Below are 23,336 nucleotides of genomic sequence, written 5' to 3' on the forward strand. Positions count from 1 at the left end.
CTTCACCTGAATATTCATCTTTTCCCACCCTACACTTAGTGGGTGTCTTTACTCCTCTGAGCGTCACTCCTGACATATTGTTTCCATCTGTACATGTCTTTATTTGAAAGAATCTGTTGTATCAAAACTTGCCTGCTATACGCAGAAGATGGAAGTTTTCTCTGACACTGACTGAGGCCAGTGGGAGTTCTACTGGAGGATGGAAGTTCATTTGAGGCTTTGTGGAAACTTTCTGATTTTGGATAAGCTGAGAGGGCATTTGGAAAGGGAAGGGAGAGGCTCAGGGAGAAGTTGGGAAGAAGATCATAGATGGAGACCAGGGAGGAAGCCAGAAGTGGATAGTCAACATTTCCAGGACCTCAGATGATGGGGTGGCCACTTCTGGGGAAGGAAAGTACACCTCAGAAGAACTCCGAGTATTTTCACTTTAAGGAGTATTTTGACTAGAAACCTCTATGCTGTTTTCTCTGGCATTTCAGTAATCAGCCAAATCTTTGGGCAAGTGTATGGAGGCCACCTGGTGATATGAGTTCATCTTATGAAGGTGGGAGCTGGCCTTGGGAACCCAAGGTTCCAGTGAGGAGGGGGCATGTTATTTACTCCAGGTTACATTTGCACTGAGAAAAAGCTCAGTGCTTAGGATTGCTTTGGGGTTTGGTTCTTTGAAGATCACTTGAGATTTCTTGTTTCTCCTCTTTCTCCTCCAGCCACTAGTTTTCAGTCATGTAGTGAGTAGTGTTAGGTCCCTTTCTCTGTGCTTCCCAGAATTTCTTTGTGCACAGTCTCAATCTCAGCACTTAGCTGTGTGGATTTCTAATTTCTCCATGTGAGTCTATCTTCCGCATTATACCGAGAATCCCTTTAAGAGCAGAAATCATGTTATAATCACCTCTGTAAACCTAGGACCTGGCACATGGTAGGTGCTCAAGAAATGCTCATACAACTGAAATAAACTGGTATTTTATTGAGTCCATTGTAATGTTAGTTTTTGAGATAATGCGAGGGTGAGAAAAAAATATCCCTGCCTTTAAGAAGCTTATACATGAGGACATCAACTGAACACGAATAAGATGATTAAAAAACAACCAGGTGTTAGGTGGTATGGTGCTCACAATGTAACCTGGGAGTACAGAGAAGGAAGAAAACAATGTGGTCTGGAGATGCAGAAGAAAAGTTCATGTGGGTTGGGATTTGAGAGATGGGTGAATAGTGAAGAGGCAGAATACATGAAGGATATGACAGATTCCTATGGAGATAATCTATTGGTCTTGACGTTGGATACCTACCGCTTCTTCCTAAGTAGAACAGGGTCTAAACAATAGTGATCAAGTTGATAATTGTCCCTGAGGAAGAAGTATAGGCAGGTGTCTGTACCTTTTATGTATTTATTTATATGTTTATACACCTATCCCACAGACATGTGGATCTTCTCATTAATTCTAAATATACCTGCTTGAGGATAGTTCATCACGTAAGTAGCCGTTAGCTTATCCTTGGAGACCATGAGGGACACCAAAGACTCTTTCTGGATGAATCTATCTATATTAGTATTTGTTGGACTATTAAATCCATATGCCCTCTAAACTGATTCTTCTTGTTTCACCTTGGTAAAAATAATCTTCATAGTCCCAGTGTGGAAGTAACTCAGGGACGATGAGAAAATCCTCAGGACCCCTGTTCAATTCTTCAAGGAAGCATTTTTCAGTATGTGTGCTCCTTACTTCTATCCCAGAGTCATTATGTTATTACAACCTCTAGTTTATTATCCTGGATGGCCAGTCAATGTCTCTTGTCTTAGTTTCAAATTGAAGATTTGTTTTGTTTTGTTTTCAAGTAATCTCTACACCCATTGTGGGGCTTGAACTTACAACCCCCAAATCAGGAGTCACATGCTCTACTGCCTGAGCCAGCCAGGCATCCCAAAGATCTGCTTTTATCTCAGAGATGAGAATTACACAGATGACCCATAGGAATGGCAGTGACAGAATGGTACAATTAGGCTGTAGGTTAGTTTCCCTGAGAACTTTCTGTGTAACAATGAAGCTGGGTCCATTTCTAGAATGGAAGGGCGGGGGTAATTACGTTGACAGGATCTTTCTGGCTCATGATGTGTGTGTGTGTGTGTGTGTGTGTGTGTGTGTGTGTGTGTGTGTACATTTGAATTAAGAGCAATCATTAGTGTACATTGTTAAGAATTAGTTGTGTATAAAATATATTATTTGGATTTCTACAAAGAGTGATTATTCATTTTTTGTGAAAGAAAAGAGAAGCAGCACAAAGATTGAAACTTCTGAAGACCTAATGATGTAGATCCCTGAGAATGAGACAAATTGCATGGGTCTTTGAGGCCACCACCTACCCTCCTGAGTTGTCTCTGACTGTCTTCTTTCAGATGCTTTGTTCTGCACAAGCTGCCCAATTTGAAGTTTCTGGATGCCCGGAAAGTAACCAGACAAGAACGAGAGGAAGCTTTGCTCAGAGGGTCATTCATGAAGGTGGTGAAGCCCAAGGTAAGCCACTTCCTTTCTGGTCTATGTCTTGCCTCACTGGTTATTCGTTGAGCACAGAGGATGTTCTTCTGTGTTTGGAATGCAGTAGAGATCTCCAAACAGGGTTTTATCCATGCATACACTGTTGGCCTAGCAAGAAGTAGGACTGGGAATAAATTGGATCTTCCTGGGACGCATCTAAGGGGACCTTATTTGTAAGTGATTTCACCCAGGTGGCTCTTTCACCCAGAGAGCAGCATCATACGCAGCCCAGTGGTCGTATTCTGGGGAGCAGATTTCTAGTCTCCTCCTTGAAAATGTTTCGTTTACAAGGTGGGGCCTCTGCAGGTCTGTTGCTGAGAAGGAAGAAAGCTTGGGTCATTTACTTTTCCTCAGGTATGTAGGATTCTTCTAATAACCCAGAGGGAGCTCACCATTTTGGGGGCCATAGTAGAGGCAGGGGAGTGTGATTTTCTTCTGTTCACAGGTATGAGGGCTCAGTAGGTCTCAGAGATATTGTTAGTGGGAAAGGCCATTTTTTTCTGACAATGTGACCTGGGGCTAACATATTCTCCTTACAAGAGCCCTCCAGAGCTCATGGGATTAGTCTTACTGACCTTTTCTTTATTGGCTGAGTCTGCATCAAGGCCATGGAAGTGAACATGGTGTCATGTTAATGACGGCATTGGTGAGGTGGGGAGGTGTGGCTTTGAGTCTTGGATTCAGATTCCAGGGGATTTTTAAGGATGTGAAAAATGATCTCTTTGGGAGGACTTAGGGTCCTTCCCTGAAGCCCAAGGCCGAGGAATGGACCAGATGACCCTTGATGATCCCTTTCAGGGTCTATCCCTGCCCCAGGGCCCTGTGGTGCTACCTTGTCACTTCCTGTGGGACCCTCACTTGTGTGTTGCAAACACTGGCCCAGAAATCCTGGAGGTCTAGTTTGTCCTTGCTTATTGACTTAAAGCACCTTGTACATACATTGGAAATGATTAAGAGGGAAAGAGAAAAAAAAAAACAAAACAAAACAAATAGAACCAAAGCAGAAAAAAACGAGACCTCTTCCATCAAGTCGCTCAGCTGGCGGCAGACCTCAGGCCACTTTCTTTCCCTGAATCCACGAGGTGCAACTTATTTCCCGTTATGCTGAATAAAATTACTAACAGTTGTGGAAATATATGATACGGAGGGTATAATACTGGCAGATAAATGTATTGTTACCTGTTTCAGCATGTGGGAAATTAATTGAGTGATTCGTTTCATAGCTATTAAAGTGTTAACAGTTTTCCTTATCGAGGCCCTGGTTTGATGTATTGCTCATGACTGCCTTTAGTTATTCCAGCTTTGGTAATTTTGTCCAAATGAAATAATTTATTTCTTGGCCATCTTTTTTTTTTTTTTTTTTTTTTTTGTTAAAAGATTCCAGAGGCAGCCGACATCACCAAACAAAGGACAACAAATGAACTGTTTATAATATCTTGGGTTCCTTCCTGTTCAACATTTTCCACCTGCGATTGTGCATACACTTTACAGGACAGATCAGTATTTCTCTTGCTCTCCCTGTTCCTGATGGGGGAACAGCTGCGTTGTCCCAGGAACTCTGAGGGGGCACCCATACCCACCATGTGTGCTCATCGCTGCCCTAAGGCTCTCTGTATTCAGATCTGTGAGTCCTCACCCAACCCTAAATTGTAGGAAGAAGGGAGTCCTGGCTGACTGTGCAGGTGGGGTAGCTGAGGCCTAGAAGTGTTAACTGGGCAGCTCTGGCTGGTAAGAGCCAGAACTGGAGCTCAACCGGTGTGTCTGACCACGGAAGCCACTTCCTTCGACTCGGCTCTTTTCCAAGTGAGCCACACATTTTCCCAGTGCATTTCTCTGTTCCAAATAAAAACCTCCTAAGAGGGCCTAAAGGAAAGCAAACAAAACAAAACAACAACAACAACAAAAACAAAAAAACAAAAAAAACAACAGGTAAAAGCTAAACTGCTCTCTTGGGGTCAAAATGGCAGCGGGGGCTGAAATCCCGCCCAGCCTTTGAAAGCAAGTGGCAATGCCTCCTTAAAACCCATAGTAGCCAGCTCTCGGAGTCATGAGCAGCATCAGCAGAAATGCTTTTCAAAGCTTCAAATCAGTTTCTAATCAGTTATAGAATTAGCTTATATTTGTGTGATTGACTCCCGCATCTTTACTAATGGTGTTAAGCTTAAAAATACCCATTAATTCGTTGAGGAGAGACGAAAGTACTCTGAGCAAAGCATGGGGATCTTCAGTGGTTATCTTTCTGGAGAGTCCCATGATTTCCTAACTGGAAAGGACTTTGGAAATCACCTGGTCTGTGCCGTTTTGATGGAGGGAGGGAACCAGGTGAGGATATTGTTTCCTGAGGCCCGCATGGTCTGGTCCAGCGGATGCAGAGCTGGGATCAGAACCCAGGGGCCCGGGCTTCCAGTGAAGGGCTGTATCTAGGTCCTGATCAAGCGCATAGGACTTACCTCGCTGTGCTCCTGCTTTTCCTTCCCACTGTACGCTTCTCCCCAGTGCCAGGCAATTCCCTCTGCCTGTTTTCAGAGCTACGCATTGGTACTTCTCTCGCAGATAGAATGAGGCCAAATGAGCTTCTTGCTGAATTAGTAAATGGGCGTTAAAAAGGCTGGTTCTCGCCTGCTCACAGTGTGTGCAGACGTCTGTTTGTTCCTGGGCAGGTGTGTATATATGCTATCTCTGTGTGTGTATACATATGTATGTTCTGGGAGGTCTGTGTACACCCGAGTCGGCTTCTAAGTGGAGAGCAATTTCCTCCCCGTGAATTGCGACGCTGTGATGAGCACACTTGGTGAGGACCTATTTTTCATCCCAGAATCGGAATCTCGAGTTGGCTCCTGTCCTTTCTCAGGCAGCAGTGGCCTGTTGTGCTTATTCAGCGGAATGCTCTGATGGATGATCAGGGGGGCCGTGATTTGGGGAGCTGTTTTCATTTTATTCCTGACATAAAGTATTTGGGAGAATGGAAAATGCCTCTCCAATCACAGCCCTTGCCTTGGGGGTAGGGAACAGGCAGTCTGGGTGTTCTGGGCTGACGCAAATGCAAAATCATCCAGGAGCTAATAAACCCCCTATGTCACAAAGGTTTGATTTCGTACCTGGCAGGCCCTGGCGCCTGAGTGCAAGTTCGCTCTAGCCTCCTCTCGTGATGACACCTTTCCCCTTCGTTGCTGCCTCTGGGCTTTTGTTGTTGGAAGCTGCTTTCTGTCTGAGCCCTGATTGTCCTTTAGGAAGATGCCATCATTCATTAGGGAAGTGATAGGTAATCCTACAATGGACTCTTCTAGACTGCTGTGTTTGTCTTGTTAGTTAATGAATCTACAACAACTAGGTTTTGCTCGTTTCCTGGAATCTTAAAGAAATGCTGTAACTTTTGCAAGTGTTGGCCGTGGAATCATGCTATTGTCAATGCCAAGAGCACGAAGCTGGATGCAGAAAAGGTGGGGAGGCCCCCCGAGAAAGATTCCTGTGATGACCAGACCGTGATCCCCCTTGCCACATCAGGAAACATAAATCAAAGGGGCGCGAGGCCTGTCCAGGAGGGTATGCATGGAGGACATGCCAACCCTGTGCATCAGAAGCTCAAGAATCCGACAGTCAGAATTGCTTAATTATGTCCTGGCTTTGTAATTATTCATCCCTGCTCTGGCAAAGAGCACAGTTGTCATTTCTTTGACATAATTATTTAAAGCTGAGCCCTCTTGTTTACAGGCATGTATATGAAGTTGGCTACCAACCGTATAATCTTCAGAACCTTATAGAAGCAGTGGGGAGAGCAGCTACAGGGACAGCTGGACTGAGAATCGCAGCCTGTGTTAGAAAGTGTTTTGACACGTGTACTTTTGCTTATAATTGTGGCCATTCTGTTATAGGTAAGAGAAGGTATTAGGCATGTTTGCGAGAGTCAGTGTGTCCTTGAAAATATGTGGTGCGTGCCTTTATGTGGGCATGCCTGCATTTCCTATCATGTGTAGTTGGTGTGTTTGTGTAGTTTTATATATTTGTGTCTGTGTGTGGGTCTTTGAGGTATTTTTTTTCTCCTGGTGTGTGTGTGAGAGAGAAAAGGAGGGAAGGGGAGAGGAGAAAGAGGCAAGGCGGGGAAGAGGAAGATGTGATGTGTTAAAGGAATAAACCTTCTGGAAGTCTTTTTTATTCCTGACCTTAACCTGAAAGTTGGAAATCATTTGGAGTCTGAAGATCACCTCCTTCCATGGCGACACTACACAGTCCTGCACCTGACATTGTCATCAGGACCCAACTCCCTGGTTTCCTTTAGTTTCCTTCATCTGTGCATATGTTTTTGGTTTCTCTCTCTCTCTCTCTCTCTCTCTCTCTCTCTCTCACACACACACACACACAAATGGCCATCTAGGATAAAGATAGGGAGAGCAAGCATTGGGAAGCCAGCTTTTTGTCAGGATGAAGCAGCTGCTCATGTACTGGGATGTCAGCTCCATGAGGGTAGGACCTGGCCTGTGTTTATTGCCCACCCCCACCCCCCCACCCCCAGGGCCTGGTTTACAGCACAGGCTCAGCCAGTACTCGTCAAAAGAATGAACTGGGAACAACAGAACATTTTAGAAGAGCCATCGTGAAAGGTGGTCCATTTTTTTTTTTTTTAATTGCTTCAATATGGTCCTCTGGAAAAGCAGGAAAGGGACCTCTGCCTTAAAAAAAAAAATGTAATAACTTGAATCTGTGCGTTAGCAGAGAGAAGAGATTCGGGGTTGCCTATTTGTTTTTCCAACGGGTTTACCCCTGGGATTACTTATGATCACAAAACCTATGGCCACCCTGATCGCTGCCCTTCTCCGTCAGGTAGCATTGCTGGGAAAGGTGAGCGTGGGATCTGAGCTCATGTTCCGTGTCACTGTGCACAGTGTTCTCTGCGTCCTTCTATCGGAATCCACCTGCTCATAGGAGAGCTTTTGGGAAATAAAAACTAGCTTTTCTCAGCAAACATATGGAGACGCTCCACAAATCTGTGTGTAGTTTAAATGAGATTTTCCTGGTCTTAACTGCCATTGTGTTTTTTTGTCTGTACCATAAAGGAGCACTGCCTAGTGGTGTGGTTGGTTTACTTAATTGTTTTAAGCCTCGTCCAGGTCTTCCGTACATGCTCCCTTGTTCTGAAGCACAGTGTGTATAACTTCTGTCCCTTCTGTTATGCTGGCCTAGCTCAGTGGCAAACATGTAGCAGGTTATCAGAAACTACCTCTAAATTGATTGCAATTACTAGCATTTTATTAGGAATATGTATTTTATATAAGTATAAAATATATCAGGAATATATATTTTACATATACATATATATTTTATATAAATATATCAATATATCAGGAACATCTATTTCATATGAATATAAAATATTTTTATATAGGTAGGCCCTTAAGTAGATATTGTAAAGCACATACACATGCAATTAAAGAGATGATAAGTTAATCTATGTTGTAAGGTCTTTACCATGCCAAACATTCAGAAGAAAACTGAAAATGTCAGTTTATTTTCTGGATATTTCTAATTACCTGAATATGTTAGTGTTTTGTGGTTCTTTTCTGTTTGCATACAGATGTTTCTTGTCTACAGACATATTCAGATTCTATTTTCAGTTACTTTATAGTGAATTTTGAAGGGAGGAAAAATTTTAAATTAATTTATTTTTTGGAAGATGCTTGGGCGATGTGTTTGGAAACAACTCCAGAAGCCAACAATTTGCAGTCTGTTTGTTTTTCATTCTTTTTCCTGATTTCACAGCTTGCCACTTTCCTTGGAGGTGGGGGGAAGGATTTTATGTTTCTCCATTTTTAGCAGCATGGTGTGTTGTGTCTTGAGTAAATGCTTTCAGAGTCCTGTTCTTTGCGGACATTTTTGGTATGTCTTCGTTGTTTTGCTTTTGCATGGCAAATGCCTGAAATCAGAGAGAGACAGAAAGTTGTACCTCCTGCTCCCGAGCAAAGCCCTAAGGATGGAGGTTTGAAATCCACAGTAGGGAGAAGGAGAGTGAAATAGAACTGTTGGTGCTGGAGGCAGCTTCTCAGAGCCTCTCCCGGAAGTCCCAGGGCCTGACCAGGTGCTAAGCACAGAGCAGGTGTCGTTCTCCATTAGGCCCACTGCTCCAGGAGAGATTGCTGTGTCTCTGTTGGAGTCACTGGCTTTCACTGCTTCTCAATGGCCCAGCTCCACACTCTTCTTCTTTTTGTCTTTTTGGCCTCCCTCCACCATGCTCACTTTTGTCCACATGCCTAGAAAATCATGGAAATAAGTGGCACTCTTTAGGGAATTCAATCCTTAGGGTGTTCACACAGCCTCTGGAACTCTACAGCTGGGGCAGGTGTGGTAGGTCTCACTGTTGATCTAAAGTGATGTGTTTCTTTTTACTTCCCCATCCCATTGACTTCGGCCTTGGCCATTGATGCTTTGGCCAATGGGATGTGACTGCAAGTGACAGCATGCCAATTCTGGGCCACAGCCTTACCAGGTACTATGGGCTTCCATTCATTCCTGCATGTCTGTCATTTGCTGTGAAAAGAACACTAAATACACATTGAGCAGCCCTGAAACTAACCTGCAGCCTGAAACAGATCTACCCCAGCCAATCGCAGACCTCTGTAAAGAGATAAATTCTTGTTGTAAGCCATTAGGATTTTGAGTAGTGTTGCTATAGGAACCTGACAAATAGGTAAGCTATCCATCCACACATCCCACCTTCTGGTCCTTCCCTGGCCACTTGAACAAGGGCTCTTAACTAGGACACAACTTTTTAGTTTTTGGTATCATGACATCAACTTCTTCAGGCTTTTTGGATGCTTAACTAATGAGGATTGCAAGGTCAGCCTTTGGGTCGATCGACTGCCCCGTAGTACATTATTAGATGTGTTGACACTTTCCTGATAGATGAGTAAAGAGAGTGCCTCACATGTATTGTGTCCAGTGTGTATAGATATTGAATCAGTGACTTAACAGTATTACCCTGAATTTCTCCTTGAACTTGAATCTATTCTATGAGGAAACTGATGAGCAGAGAATTTACATACATCACCCAAAATTACAGAGCAACATAGACTCAGGTTCTTCCTGGGGTCTGCCTAGACTCCAGAGCTCACACTCTCTTCCTTATGTATTTTAATTACATGAACACATATGAAAATATGATGGGAGGCAGGAGTAAAAGAGTAGGAAGATGAAGATATGGAAGGGAACCAAAGGTAACTTTGTCATTTCCATTTTGACCTTCTGACTACTCCCCACCCCCAACCCATTTTGGTGAAATGCATGGTTGAGGCAGAGAATTGTAGGAGATGAGCTGTGGAGAGCTCTGTTTCTTAGGCCAAATTTGCAAGAATGAGGAGGAACCTTGGCAAGGTTGGAAGTGGGAGGAAAGTACAGGAGGTCTCTGCTGGGAGAGGGAGTAATATAGCTCTGTGCACAGTGGGTATTGCAGAAATCTGTGAGAGGCGGCCGCTGGCCTGGGGCTTCCCAGCGTTCAAGGTGCTCAGGCCCCCTTTGTGCTCAGGTGGCCAGAGAGGTCAAGGAGCTAGGGTTGAGAGCCTTGTCCCCGAGAGTTCAGGGAAAGATCTGGGTGGTAGCAAGCAGCTCTGTTGCTGGGATGAGGAAGAAGCTGATGGCTGTCAAAGACCCAGCAATAACTGCCCTGGAAATGGGTCCATGGCTTACTAAAGAAGTTTTTTGACGTTTTTTTTTTTTTACCTCAAAAACCCTTGTCGGCTATGATGTAGTTGCTATAGTTTGAGGGAGTGGATTTAAGGCCTCGTAAGTGGGCTGTGAAAAGTCCTTCCTCATGGGATCTCTGGTAATGATTGATGTGGAGCCCTTACAGCTGATTATATCTGTAAACGGAGCATTTACAGCTTGACATTTTCATGATTCACTTGAGAAGACAGTTTCTGGTATTTTGTTTTTGCAGTTTAGGTTTTCTGTTACTTTCAAAAATTAGCTTGAAAGGAAAGATAAGAGAAAAATAAAGATCCCTCCCTAAGAAAGTAGATTTTCATAGAATGAAGTTGAGGCCCTGCATTCAAGTTACCCATGTTTCAAGCTAACATTACCCTGCATTCCATATGCAGCAGTTGGGCGGGACTACCGCCTCCCCCCAGCAGGTTCATCGGTCAGCTTGAACAACACCTCAGCCCTTGCTGAGCCCTTGCCACTTGCTACCCCTACCCCCTCAACACACACACTGATTCTTTGCTTTGAGCCTGGTGATTCTAGCCCACTGAAGGGAAGGAGTAGGTTGGAAATACGAGGCAACTTGTTTAGGAGCAGAAAAAAAGGCTAGTGACTGAGGTCTGAGTGAAGGAACATCAGGAAAGCATCAGTGTCCCTACCCCTAAGTGAGCTCAGGGCCTTGCTTTCGATTCTTGTGAACTCTGTGGCTTCATGAAGCTCTGCCTTGCTTCGAAAGTCCCTTCTGGGACATGGAAACATCAGATGGTGGGGACCGAACCCCCAGGCAGATAGACATCCTAGAAGGCAGAGAAGGCTGCTGGATGGATGGCCCACTGGGGAAAAATCATGAACATTGTTCTGAAGCTAACTTTGATTTATATTAATAGTATTTGCAATTCTATGGCTAAGGAAAAAGGATAAAATGAAGATGGCATGGTCCTAATTTCTATTCTTGAGTTCTGGTTATTTCCAAACTGCCTACAACTAATAACAGATGTCCTAGTTTGCGAAGGCTGCCCTAACAAATGCCACACACTGGGTGGCTTCAGCAACAGACATTCATTTCTCATTCTGGAGGCTCTAAGTCCAAGACCGAGGTGTTGGTGGGAATTGGTTTCTTCTGAGGCCTCTCTCCCTGGCATGCAGATAGCTGCCTTCCCCCTGTGGCCTCACATGGTATTATTATTATTATTTTTTAAGATTTTATTTATTTATTTGACAGAGAGAGATCACAAGTAGGCAGAGAGGCAGGCAGAGAGAGGGGGGGAAGCAGGCTCCCCACTGAGCAGAGAGCCTGATGCGGGTCTCAATCCCAGGACCCTGGGATCATGACCTGAGTCGAAGGCAGAGGCTTAACCCACTGAGCCACCCAGGTGCCCCTCACATGGTATTCTTGATACGTGTGCACGTTCCTGCTAGCTCTCCGTGTGTCCAGATTTCAGCTTCTTACTGGGACACTAGTCGTGTCAGATTAGGACCCATCCTAATGGCCTCGTTTCAGCTTATTCACCTCTTTAAAGGATCCTTCTCTAAACATAATCACATTCTGAGCTACTGGGAGTTCCAGCTTAAACATATCAATGGGGAGGGGTATAATCCAGCTCCTCCCAGTAGACAAGAAGGGTGAACTTTAAGAAGATATAAAAGAAAACTTGTGTAAGCTTAGTGAAGGAAGGGATGTCTCTGGTATTTAACATTTACTTGTGTTTTCATTGTCCCCCAAAGCCTAAGAAACAAAGTAGGTCATGGATTAGGATAAAGTAGTGGGATACTCTTAGGCTGTTCAGCTGGAACACAGGTGAAAGTCTTCATGAGGTCTGATTGCAGTAAAATGTAATCTGTTTGTCTGAACGTGGCTCATACATACTTTCTGGATATCATCCACATGAGAGCCAACCAGGGACAATAGGTAAGTACTAGTATCAGCATGAGTTCCAGGAATGGTACTTCCTACATCAACATAGTAGGTTCTGGAGCCCGATGCTCAGAGAAGAGCTTCTTTGCATTTAAGCTAGTCACCTTTTTGGGGCACCTGGGTGGCATGGTCAGTTAGGTGTCTGACTTTTGGTTTTGGCTTGGGTTGTGGTCTCGGTGTTGTGAGCCTGCATCAGGCTCTGTGTTCAACGGGGAGTCTGCTTGATATTCTCTCTCTCCCTCTGCCTCTCTCACTTATGTCCTATCTCTCTCTTTCTCAAATAAGTAAATCTTTAAAAAAATGACCTTTTCTCCTAGAAGGTGCCCTTTGCCCTAAACGGTTCCTCGATAAGTCAAAGGAAGCAGTTTCTTGTTGGAAGGGAGATGAGTTAAGACACACTTCCACTGCTTCCGGCCTGTGTCTTCAGAGGGCTTCTTTCTCCCTGCCCGGACCTCCAGGGCCATCTGTGTTCTCAGGTAGCTGCTGGGCCCGGCTTGTTAGTTGGGTACAACTCCGGGGGAAGCATGTTTTTGCTTCTTCATTGTTCTGTCCACCCATGGTCACCATGGCTTCCTTCTGGGGTCTGTGTACTCAGTCTGGCTCCAAATGAATCCTCACTGGTCCTCTGACCAGGCAAAGTGGTGTCTCACAAGCCTGATAGGTCAGGTCTGCCCTTGAGATCCCTGAAAGCTGGTGGTACAATTAGCTCTTTTATTTGCTTTTTTGCTCCTTACAGTAGAGTGTCTTAGATTAACAGACAGGGCACCATCAATAATGCACAGATGCTCTGTAATTGGGGCTTCCTTTGATGTTAATTTAGCTAAGTTCAATGCTATTGTCAGTGATAGCAATTACACTCAGCCTTTTCACCAAGGACATTTTAGGATAATTTTATTTTTCATGTGCATTTTAAAATATGGCAGTAAATTCTGAGCTACATTACCTGAATTAGAACTCATTATTTCTTTTCAACAGTGAACTAATGCTCTCTGTCTAGGCTCCAAAGCTGTAATTTTTTTTCCTTTTTTGAAGTGGGGAATTTTAAGTGGGGCTTCTACTCCATGAAGCTTTTAACTCGTGAGCGAAATTTAGAAGTAAATCACTTGTTTTTTGTTGGCATTTTGAGGTGTCACAGAGGCTATCTGGTGGAGGGACCTCTCCTGTGCTTTCTTTGGCCCATTTTTAGTCATTCCTCCCCACCACCCAACCTTTACTTTTGTTCTTGACATGATTCAAGAAGTTGCCTCCAGCTGCTCTTTGGGGAAGGTTTAAAATATGGATTTATTGGCTATTGTATTCCATGGGAAGCATATGATTCTTACTTTGTTCCTGGGCTCTTGTTAGATTTGCTGTTCCATTTAGAGGCCAGTCCCGCTCCACATTTCAGGTGGAGTTTGGATTCAATGCTGAATTTCTACCTTCTGCTCTCTGTTTCTCCATCTTTAAGAGAGGTTGTGTAATGCCTCCTTCCAGGTTTGTTGTGAAATTTAAATGAGATAATATGTGTAAGGTGCTCACACTGTCTTTGGGGTGTAGAAGCAGGGGTGGCTAGTGGTGTTAGCTGTGTAATTTCAAAGAAGCTCTTTTTCGTGGTTTCCCTGTGTCCTAGGTTTGTGTGAGTGAACATGGAGAAGGTCATTTGGGCTTGAGGCAGGGGATATATTAGTTCAGGCTGCCAACACAGAACCCTATGGACAGAGTGGCTTTAAACAACAGAAATGCATTTTTTTCAGGGTTCTGGAGGCTGGAAGTCCAGATCGTGGTGCCACCATGGTCTGGATCTGGTGAGAGTTTGTAGATGGTTCACTTCCTGGCTGTGTCCTCACAATGCTGAGGGAGAGAGAGAAAGAGAGAATGTGCAGATGGACTGATCTTCCTCTTTTTATAAGGCCACAGTCCTGTAGGACCAGAGCCCCACCCTTATGACCTCATTTGACTTTAATTACTTCCTACAGACTTTATCTCCAGAGACGGTGACACTGTGGGTTAAGACTTCAGCATAGGAATTCTAGGGGGACATAATTCAGTCCGAAGAAGGGGATACTGCCACCGTATTCCTGGTGGCTTCACTGAATTTTAAGTTAAATGTTTCTGAGACTTTTGCTAAGCACCTACCTTCTGAAGAGAGTAAAGTACTTATCAAGAGGGAATGTGGGAGGAGAAAGAAGACCCCATGTTCATCCTGGGGAGACCCTGGTCCCTCCATTGGAGGATCTCCCCAGGCACTGCACAGGGCCTTTTTTTTTTTTTTTGTTTGTTTGTTTGTTTATTTACAGCATAACAGTGTTCATTGTTTTGGCATCACACCCAGTGCTCCATGCAGTACATGCCCTCCCCATTACCCACCACCTGGTTTCCCAACCTCCCAAACCCCCCACCCCCCCCCCCCCCGCCACCCCTTCATAACCCTCTAGTTGTTTTTCAGAGTCCATAGTCTCTCATGGTTCATCTTCCCTTCCAGTTTCCCTCAACTCCCTCTCCTCTCCATCTCCCCGTGTCCTCCATGTTATTTGTTATGCTCCACAAATAAGTGAGACCATATGATACTTGACTCTCTCTGCTTGACTTATTTCGCTCAGCATAATTTCTTCCAGTCCCGTCCATGTTGCTACAAAAGTTGGGTATTCGTCCTTTCTGATGGAGGCATAATACTCCATTGTGTATATGGACCACATCTTCCTTATCTATTCATCCGTTGAAGGGCATCTTGGTTCTTTCCACAGTTTGGCGACCATAGCCATTGCTGCAATAAACATTGGGGTACAAATGGCCCTTCTTTTCACTACATCTGTATCTTTGGGGTAAATACCCAGCAGTGCAATTGCAGGGTCATAGGGAAGCTCTATTTTTAATTTCTTCAGGAATCTCCACACTGTTCTCCAAAGTGGCTGCACTAACTTGCATTCCCACCAACAGTGTAAGAGGGTTCCCCTTTCTCCACATCCTCTCCAACACACGTTGTTTCCTGTCTTGCTAATTTTGGCCATTCTAACTGGTGTTAGGTGGTATCTCAATGTTGTTTTAATTTGAATCTCCCTGATGGCTAGTGATGATGAACATTTTTTCATGTGTCTGATAGCCATTTGTATGTCTTCGTTGGAGAAGTGTCTGTTCATATCTTCTGCCCATTTTTTGATATGATTCTCTGTTTTGTGTGTGTTGAGTTTGAGAAGTTCTTTATAGATCCTGGATATCAACCTTTTGTCTGTACTGTCATTTGCAAATATCTTCTCCCATTCCGTGGGTTGCCTCTTTGTTTTGTTGACTGTTTCCTTTGCTGTGCAGAAGCTTTTGATCTTGATGAAGTCCCAAAAGTTCATTTTTGCTTTTGTTTCCTTGGCCTTTGGAGACATATCTTGAAAAAAGTTGCTGTGGCTGATATCGAAGAGGTTACTGCCTATGTTCTCCTCCAGGATTCTGATAGATTCCTGTCTCACGTTGAGGTCTTTTATCCATTTCGAGTTTATCTTTGTGTACGGTGTAAGAGAATGGTCGAGTTTCATTCTTCTACATATCGCTGTCCAGTTTTCCCAGCACCATTTATTGAAGAGACTGTCTTTTTTCCATTGAATATTTTTTCCTGTTTTGTCGAAGATTATTTGACCATAGAGTTGAGGGTCTATATCTGGGCTCTCCACTCTGTTCCACTGGTCTATGTGTCTGTTTTTATGCCAGTACCACGCTGTCTTGGTGATCACAGCTTTGTAGTATAGCTTGAAATCGGGTAACGTGATGCCGCCAGTTTTGTTTTTGTTTTTCAACATTTCCTTAGCCATTCGGGGTCTCTTCTGGCTCCATACAAATTTTAGGATTATTTGCTCCAGCTCTTTGAAAAATATCGGTGGAATTTTGATCAGAATGGCATTAAAAGTATAGATTGCTCTAGGCAGTATAGACATTTTAACAGTGTTTATTCTTCCAATCCAAGAGCATGGAAGAGTCTTCCATCTTTTTTGCACAGGGCCTTTTTGTTCTTGCGGGGATGGTGGAAGTAGAGAGCCAGGGAAGGAGGAGGCCCAGGAGAAGTGAGTTTAGCTCGGAGAATGAGGCTACCCTGCCATCGCTGGGAGCAGGAGGACAGCAGCGCCATGGCCCCAAGTGGACCGTGCTGGAGCAGAGGAGGAAAAGGATGCCTGGTGCAGAGATAAGCCCTTAAGCCCTTTCGCTTGGGTGACCTTGGACTCACCTCTCTTATCCCCCTCCAACTCCCTTGGCAAAAGTCTAGAAATCAAGGCTGATGGTGACATCCTGAAATTTGTCATTGGAGTCAGCCCTTTCTACCCCATAGTGAAATGGAGAAAACTGGGCTGTGGAATCCAAGGGGTCCTTATACACGTCCAGAGAATATTATCTCATCATGAGAAGGGCCTTGAAAATGCCAGGTTGAGATTTTGGGTCTCTGAAGGATTAGAGAAAGCAGTCAGGAGCTGTATCACACAGAGACACACGCTTTTAAAAGAAAATAAAAATCTGTTTCAATATAATATTTTTTAAAAAATGTCTAATGTCTGCACCCATTCTAATTTTTAGTTGTGGGATGTTTTGGAAAAGATTCAGTTACAAAGTCTTTTTGTCTTCCTTGTGTTCAGAAAGCCTTTGGTACCAACGCATAACTTGTGCATGTTGAGCCGTTCAGAGGCCTTGTCTGAACGCTGTGAATCATGTTTGCTTAGGTAAAAATGGGTGGAGTAAGTGAAACAGACTGAAGAATGAAAAGCTCTTCCTTCTTTGCTCCCCTCCCCGCTGCTTTTGCACATTTTATGACTAAATGTGCAACTTTGTTCACATAACTGCTACAAACAGTTCACTGTGTAGGCCAAATGCTCTCTAATGCAGTAAAATTAAGAAATAATATGCTTTGAAAGTGATTTATGAGTGTGGTTAAACTGCCAGATTTACAAAGAAATAGTTCAGATCTTGGGAAGCCTCAGGAGTCACGTCAAAAATGAATTTGACCATGATTTAAACTGCTACTTTTCTTACATGACATTTAATATGTGTACTTTGGAGGCCCATATGTCTTTAATAAAATAGCATTAAGTTTTAAATATGATATGAATGCAGCCAGTTTCTAAATTCATAACCTTTTCCACAACTCCAAAATGCTAACCAATAAGGGAGTCATACATGCAATAAAACATAAACCTTAGAAAATAGCTTTTTATTAAAATGGTTAGACAGTTGGCAGCTGGGTTGCCATGTAATAAATACTTACAGCGTTGTGGGTTTATCAGACATTGTTTACCCTGCAAGCAACTGGGACCAGACAACTAATTATAACCCCTGCACAAAGGCCACTCATGCTGAGCCCCCCTGAGCATGCGAAGGAGGCCGAATGGTTTCTCTGAGAACTTGGGACAAGCGGTCCCAAGAGTTGGATTCCAGTCGCTTTCTGTGCTTAAAGGAGTATGACCCTGGGCAAGTCACTCCATGTCTGTAATTTTCCCAGTCTATGTCATGGGGACAATACCTAACCTGCCCTACTGATTGGTTATGACACAAAGAAACAAATGCATGCTAGACTTCTGAGATCGTGCCCAGCACATAATAGGTGCTCAGGAAAGAGAAGCAATGCTTTTGAAAAAATTCTTTCACAAAAAAGTAATTCAGGCGAGGTCTCCAGGTCCCTTCTTGCAGTGACATTCCATGATTTTTCTAGGACAGCACTCAAAAGGTAAGCCACTTAGTCAGAAATCAGTGTGCGCTTCACGGAGAATGGGAAGTTCCTCGCCTCATGTCTCTAAGTCACGGGCATGTCAGAAATGACAGACATATTTGGCTCAGGGAGAGCAGGAGCTGTGTTAGTGGCTAGTGTCGCTTAGCTATTCCTAGAGAGGGACGTGAGGTGTGAAAAGCAGCCTCTTCCTCTGGGTTTCCAGTTTGTAGAAAATGGGAGCTATTCTTGTAAGTTGTATGGCATGGCAACACAAGTTCTCTGAATGCTGCTGTTGTGAGTGTGTGTGTGAGTGCGAGTGTGTGTGTAAGCAGATCTCCCTGTGGAGTAGTTTTGTAACAGGACTTCCCAAACTCCGTGTTTCTAGATGCTTCGGTACAACTTTCTTTTTCTGTATCTCCAGTGAAACAGCCAGTCTGACAGTGTTCTGATTGTGTTTGTCCGTGCAACCACATATTACCACTGTTCACAGATTTCCTTAGGAAGAAGTTCCCGAATTTACTAAAAGGAGAATTATAAGTTATATTTAAGCTTGGCTTTTGAATCTTGGGGCTCAGACATGTGTGTGGTAATCAAAGATTAAAAGGTCCAGGGACCATTTCATTTTATTTTATTTTTATATGTTTTCTAAAAACAATGTTATGATCCCATTAAGGGAAATTAACAAAGAAAATCTTTCAACTGTATTCCCTACACGCTAACTCTGTGACTTTTCATTTTGCTCTGTTCCCTTCTAACCCTTACCCCTTTCTGTCAGTATTATATGTATGCTTAATGCTGTGTGCATTTACCTAATATTTTTATTGTATTGTGCTACTTCAGGGTCCTCAAATTGGCTCTTTTTGTGCACTGTACAATTCTTCATCAAATTGATGTTAAGTACCATCTGTTACCAAACTATTTCCCTACTATTTCTAGATATTAACCTTAGGTATAAAATACCGTTGCTTGTGTGCGGTTGGGTGGGCATGGGTATGTGTCAGTGTGTCTTAAGAGTGTTTCTTTTCAATTATTTCCTTAGGATCATTTTCCAGGGATGGGTTTATTGGATTACAGGGTTTGGGTATATGAACAGGTTTAGGTTCTGCCTAAAAATGCCTGGCTGCCATTTTCCAGTTGGCTCTCCAGTCTGGATGAGCCATCCCACCTTCCCTGACCAGAGGAAGAATGTAGGTCAAAAGGGATACTTAACAATTCCAAGGCTTTCTTTGGGAATGGGCTCCCCCAAGTCTTATTGGTTGGTATGGTTCTGGAAAAGAGGCTTAGAATCTCTAGGAGCTCCCACCAAGCATGCATTGACTTGCTTAGTTGTAGTCCCAGGGAATTATGGGTTCCCTAGAGCATCCCAAAAATTATTAGCAGCATGCAATCCCTGATCAGTGTGAATGTGCCTTTAGACTGTTAGCCAAATCTTTGTGTAATACCAATCATCTACCTATAAAAGCACAAATATGTTATTGTTCTCAATAGGCAATTTAATGCAGCTTTGGGGAGGAAAAAAGAGAAAAGAAGATTACAAGCTGGCTGATCTTGCTTTTATTTCTCTTAAATCTATCCACACTTCTCAGGGGTTGTACTTGTTTAAAGATTGTATGCAACTGTGCAGCCTGTGTGATTTGGAAAGCAAATCAAACTAAATATGAAGTTTTCAGCGTGCGCTGTTTTTAAAGGATTTCATGCATTTATTTCAAATATACATTTCTTCCCAAGTAGTGCTAAACCTATAATCTTTTTCTTGTTACATTTCTTTTTTGGGGAGGGAGGCCGAGAGGGTGACTTAGTTTTGGAGTGGAAGGTTCCTATTAACATCTACCTCCTCCTTGTGCAGCATTATTCACAGCAGAGCTATTAAGGCTAATTATTTTCAGGTTTCTATCAAAGGGGACTATTTGAGCTGACAAAAAAAAAAAAAGCATTTATTGGGGAGAAAAATGGTCTGTTTAAATAAGAAAGGGATCATTGTCATGTGTACCCTACCTCCCCCTCTCATTTATTAGCCTTGCAGGGAGGAGGGGCCAGGAGACCCCTTGAGAGTCTTTAAGAGGACGTTCTAGGGAGCTGTGCTCACTGAGATGCCTGGTACCCCAAGAAAGGGCAGTGCTCCCCCCCTCATTTTTTTTCTGCAGCTCACCTGGGTTGCTCATTGACCTTAGACCTTGTGTTAATCTGTTATTTTACTTCTCGGTTTGGGTAATAGTCACTGACCCTTGACGTGTAATGGAACGGATTTGGTTGAGGGGCTGGGTGTATTAGTCAGAGGAGGCTAACTGCTGTAACAAACAGCCCCTGAATCTTGGTGGTTTAGTCATTCTCAGTGCACTGAAAGTGTCTGGATAGAGAGTGAGGCATCCCCAGGCAGTCAGGGACTGAGGCTCCCTTTATCCAATGGCTCTACATTTTTCTTGGGTCTTGGAAGTTCTTCATAGCGTGGAAGCCAATGCATGGAGCAAGAGCAAGAGTATGAGGAATTGTCTGAATGATTTACGGCCCTGCTTCTGAGGTAACGTGCATCATTAAGACCCCCATTCCACTGACCAGAACCCAGTTACACGAACATCCAAAACCGCAGGAGTCTGGGAAATGCAGCTATTAGGAGGTGAATTGCTCCCCCCCCGCCTGCCCTGCCCTAGTTCATATGTGAAAGCCCTAGCTCCCAGTACCTCAGATTAGCCTTATTTGGAAATAGGGTCTCTATAGAGGGGATAGAATGAAGATGAGACTATCAGGGTGGGCCCTAATCCAGTCTGACCATGGTTCTTATAAGAGGAGGGAATTAGGATCCACAGGAAGACACAGAGGGACAACCATGTCCAGAATGCTGCTGTTTACTGGCCAAAGAGAGAAGCCACTGTCACCTTGATCACAGAATTTCAGCCTCAAGAACTGAGAAAAAATGCTTCTGTTATTTAAACCACCCGGTGTCGTGTTTGTTATGGCAGCCCTCACGAACTAATACAGCTGCTTAGCTAAATTCCAGAAAGAACAGGAAATGTCTTTGCTGAACAGCAACCAATCTCCACTGCACTGAAAGAGCTGGAACTCAGCCAGCTCTCTGGGTGCTACTGGGGAGGTCTCTCCTTCCAGCACTCAGATTCCTCATCTATCAAATGGATGAGGAAACTTAGAGCATCTTGGAGGGTCTCCCTGTGGCTTTGTGATGCAGCCACGTGCACAGATGCTCAAGCTGATGTCTCGGTCTGTGTGAGGTCCATGGTGCCTGAAGCTGCTGGCCTCTGGGATTTTAGGGGAATACCTTGGTGACATAATGTAGAACCCAGGTTTTAGGGTTCAGTGACCCGGATTTGAGTCCCAGTTCTTCTACTTGTTATGTGACTTTGGGTAAATGAGGACCTCAGTTACCTCATCTTTAAAATGAGGTTTATAAAATATGGGTTGTTGGATTAAAGGAAATGGTGAATATAAAGCACTTATCCTAGGGCATGATATAAAGTAAAGGATCAATACAATTTTGTCTCTCCCTCCCTCTTTTTCTCTTATTTTCCTTTTTCTGTCTTGATGTTCTTTTTATTTGTTCTCATTTCAAAGTCCCGAATGTGAAGATGGAGAGATATTAATTTTGAAAGCACTTGCACACCTATGATCTCATTTGATCCTCACAATACTGATAAAAGGAAGAGGAGGGGTACTTTCCTTATACACATGGAATACTGAGAGCGCTTGCAGGACTCACTGGATATTATAGAGAGAAATGAAAATGGGGGATCAGCTTTCACATCTCCTCTTGGCCCAACATTTTGCTGTGGTTTAAGGTACAACTTGGCTCTTCTGATAATTTCTGGACTGATGATATGAAGACATGGTTCGGGAAAGGAACACCTGAGTAATCCTGTTGCTGTCTGTAGAGTTCCCACCGTGGGCACAGAATGGCAGCGGTAGCTCTCCCAGAGGTTCCACTGTGGAACTCGGACCAGCCCACACCTCCCAGAGTGGGCCAGTGTTTTTTCAAGGAACAGTCAGTGCAGCTTTTATGGTCTGTTGTGCAAAAAAGGGTGTGATCTACCTATACCCATAAGTAGAAAGAAAAGCAGGTTATGTGCTTAGCTTCCAGATGGTTCCAAATCTGCCTGATGAGGACTGTGTTGACTTGACCTAGTTTAGAACCACACAGTTCACTTTCCTTTGTGCTCCACATCACTGAGACTTCCTCCACACTTCCTGGAGGAAGGGATTTGGCCTTGGAATCACCATTGCTCCTGTGTGTCTGGCATGCCGTAGCTCACACCTTCACACCAGCAGTGTTTGCTTTTGTAAACTGTGGAAGAGGACAAACCATGGGTTAGAGAAGGAGGGCAAGGCTAGAGAAGAAGCATGAGGAGGAGATAAGTATGCTCTTGTTGTTCTGTTCTGTTCTGGTTGTCTATACCATGCTTGAGATTCTGGGCCAGGCCACTATCCTCATACTCAGAACTCATGATGACCAGAAGTGTTTTAAGAGGAAACTTGTATTTCACTTCACTTTTATTTAAAATAAGCTTTTCTGGGGTGCCTGGGCGGCTCAGTGGGTTAAGCTGCTGCCTTCGGCTTGGGTCATGGTCTCAGGGTCCTGGGATCGAGTCCCACATCGGGCTCTCTGCTCGGCAGGGAGCCTGCTCCCTCCTCTCTCTCTGCCTGCCTCTCTGTCTGCTTGTGATCTCTCTCTGTTAAATAAATAAATAAAATCTTAAATAAAATAAAATAAAATAAGCTTTTCTGGCAGGGTGAAATTTTGAGATGCACTACATAGAGCTGGAGATTTTCAAGTTACAGGAAAATGACAATGTATTCAGCCTTTCTGCTGTCTCTCTCTTATAGGGCAGGTTATCAGTCTCTGTCATGACTAATGGCAATTTATGCTATCTATGACCAATGGGAAGGAAAAATATTCATATTTTTTAAAAAGCATTGAGACAGATCTGTCCTCAATCAGGGTCATGATCATACTACAAGGAAGGAAGTATAATTTCCAAGGTCATGGTTTCTCAGTCTTTACTGGGAGGTTGCCATTTATTTATGATCTTACCATATGAGTTTCAAGATTAGGAGGGATTCTTCTGAGTCTTTTAAAAAGGAGAATTTGGAATATTGAGGGTAAAGGTAGCTGCTCAGGATCCTCTTTTTCAGAAAATGGGATGCTTTTTAGCTTTGCCAACCAGGGATAACATTATCACCCAGAGGTTCAGATGGAAAGAGACAGAGATAAAGCTTCAAGAGGGGAAACATTTTTAGGCCAGGATGAAAATTAAAGCTCCCAAACCCAAGATAGGTATTACTAAGATACAAAAATAAGATGGTTTGGGTTACTTCTCAGGACATAGATGCTGGTGTACTTGGTTCAGGTGTATAGAACTTGTCCTCTTACCTGTACCTCTGACTACAATAGCGAGAGTGGAGGACCAGAAATTCTGAGCTCTTGAGGATCCTACTGGGCTGTTTACTTACTGCAAGGAGGAAAACTGACACTGGGTGACTTAGGATATTTGCCAAATATGTGAGAGTGTTGATGCAAAGAGTTATCTCCCTTTCTCCTCAT

The 23,336-nt window shown here is 43.6% G+C and overlaps 1 protein-coding gene across 2 annotated transcripts in view; it reads left to right on the forward strand.

Annotated features, from left to right (window-relative positions):
- LRMDA (leucine rich melanocyte differentiation associated) overlaps positions 1-23,336 on the forward strand; it is a 1,053,965-nt gene that overhangs the window by 593,014 nt on the left and 437,615 nt on the right. For both annotated transcript variants that reach the window (XM_046026161.1, XM_046026162.1), the window contains exon 5: positions 2,393-2,510. In XM_046026161.1, the coding sequence (XP_045882117.1) occupies positions 2,393-2,510 (118 nt within the window). The remainder of the gene's footprint in view (positions 1-2,392; positions 2,511-23,336) is intronic.

The sequence above is a fragment of the Meles meles genome, chromosome 13 (genome assembly GCF_922984935.1).
Source record: "Meles meles chromosome 13, mMelMel3.1 paternal haplotype, whole genome shotgun sequence".
In the NCBI taxonomy this organism is placed as follows: Eukaryota; Metazoa; Chordata; class Mammalia; order Carnivora; family Mustelidae; genus Meles; species Meles meles.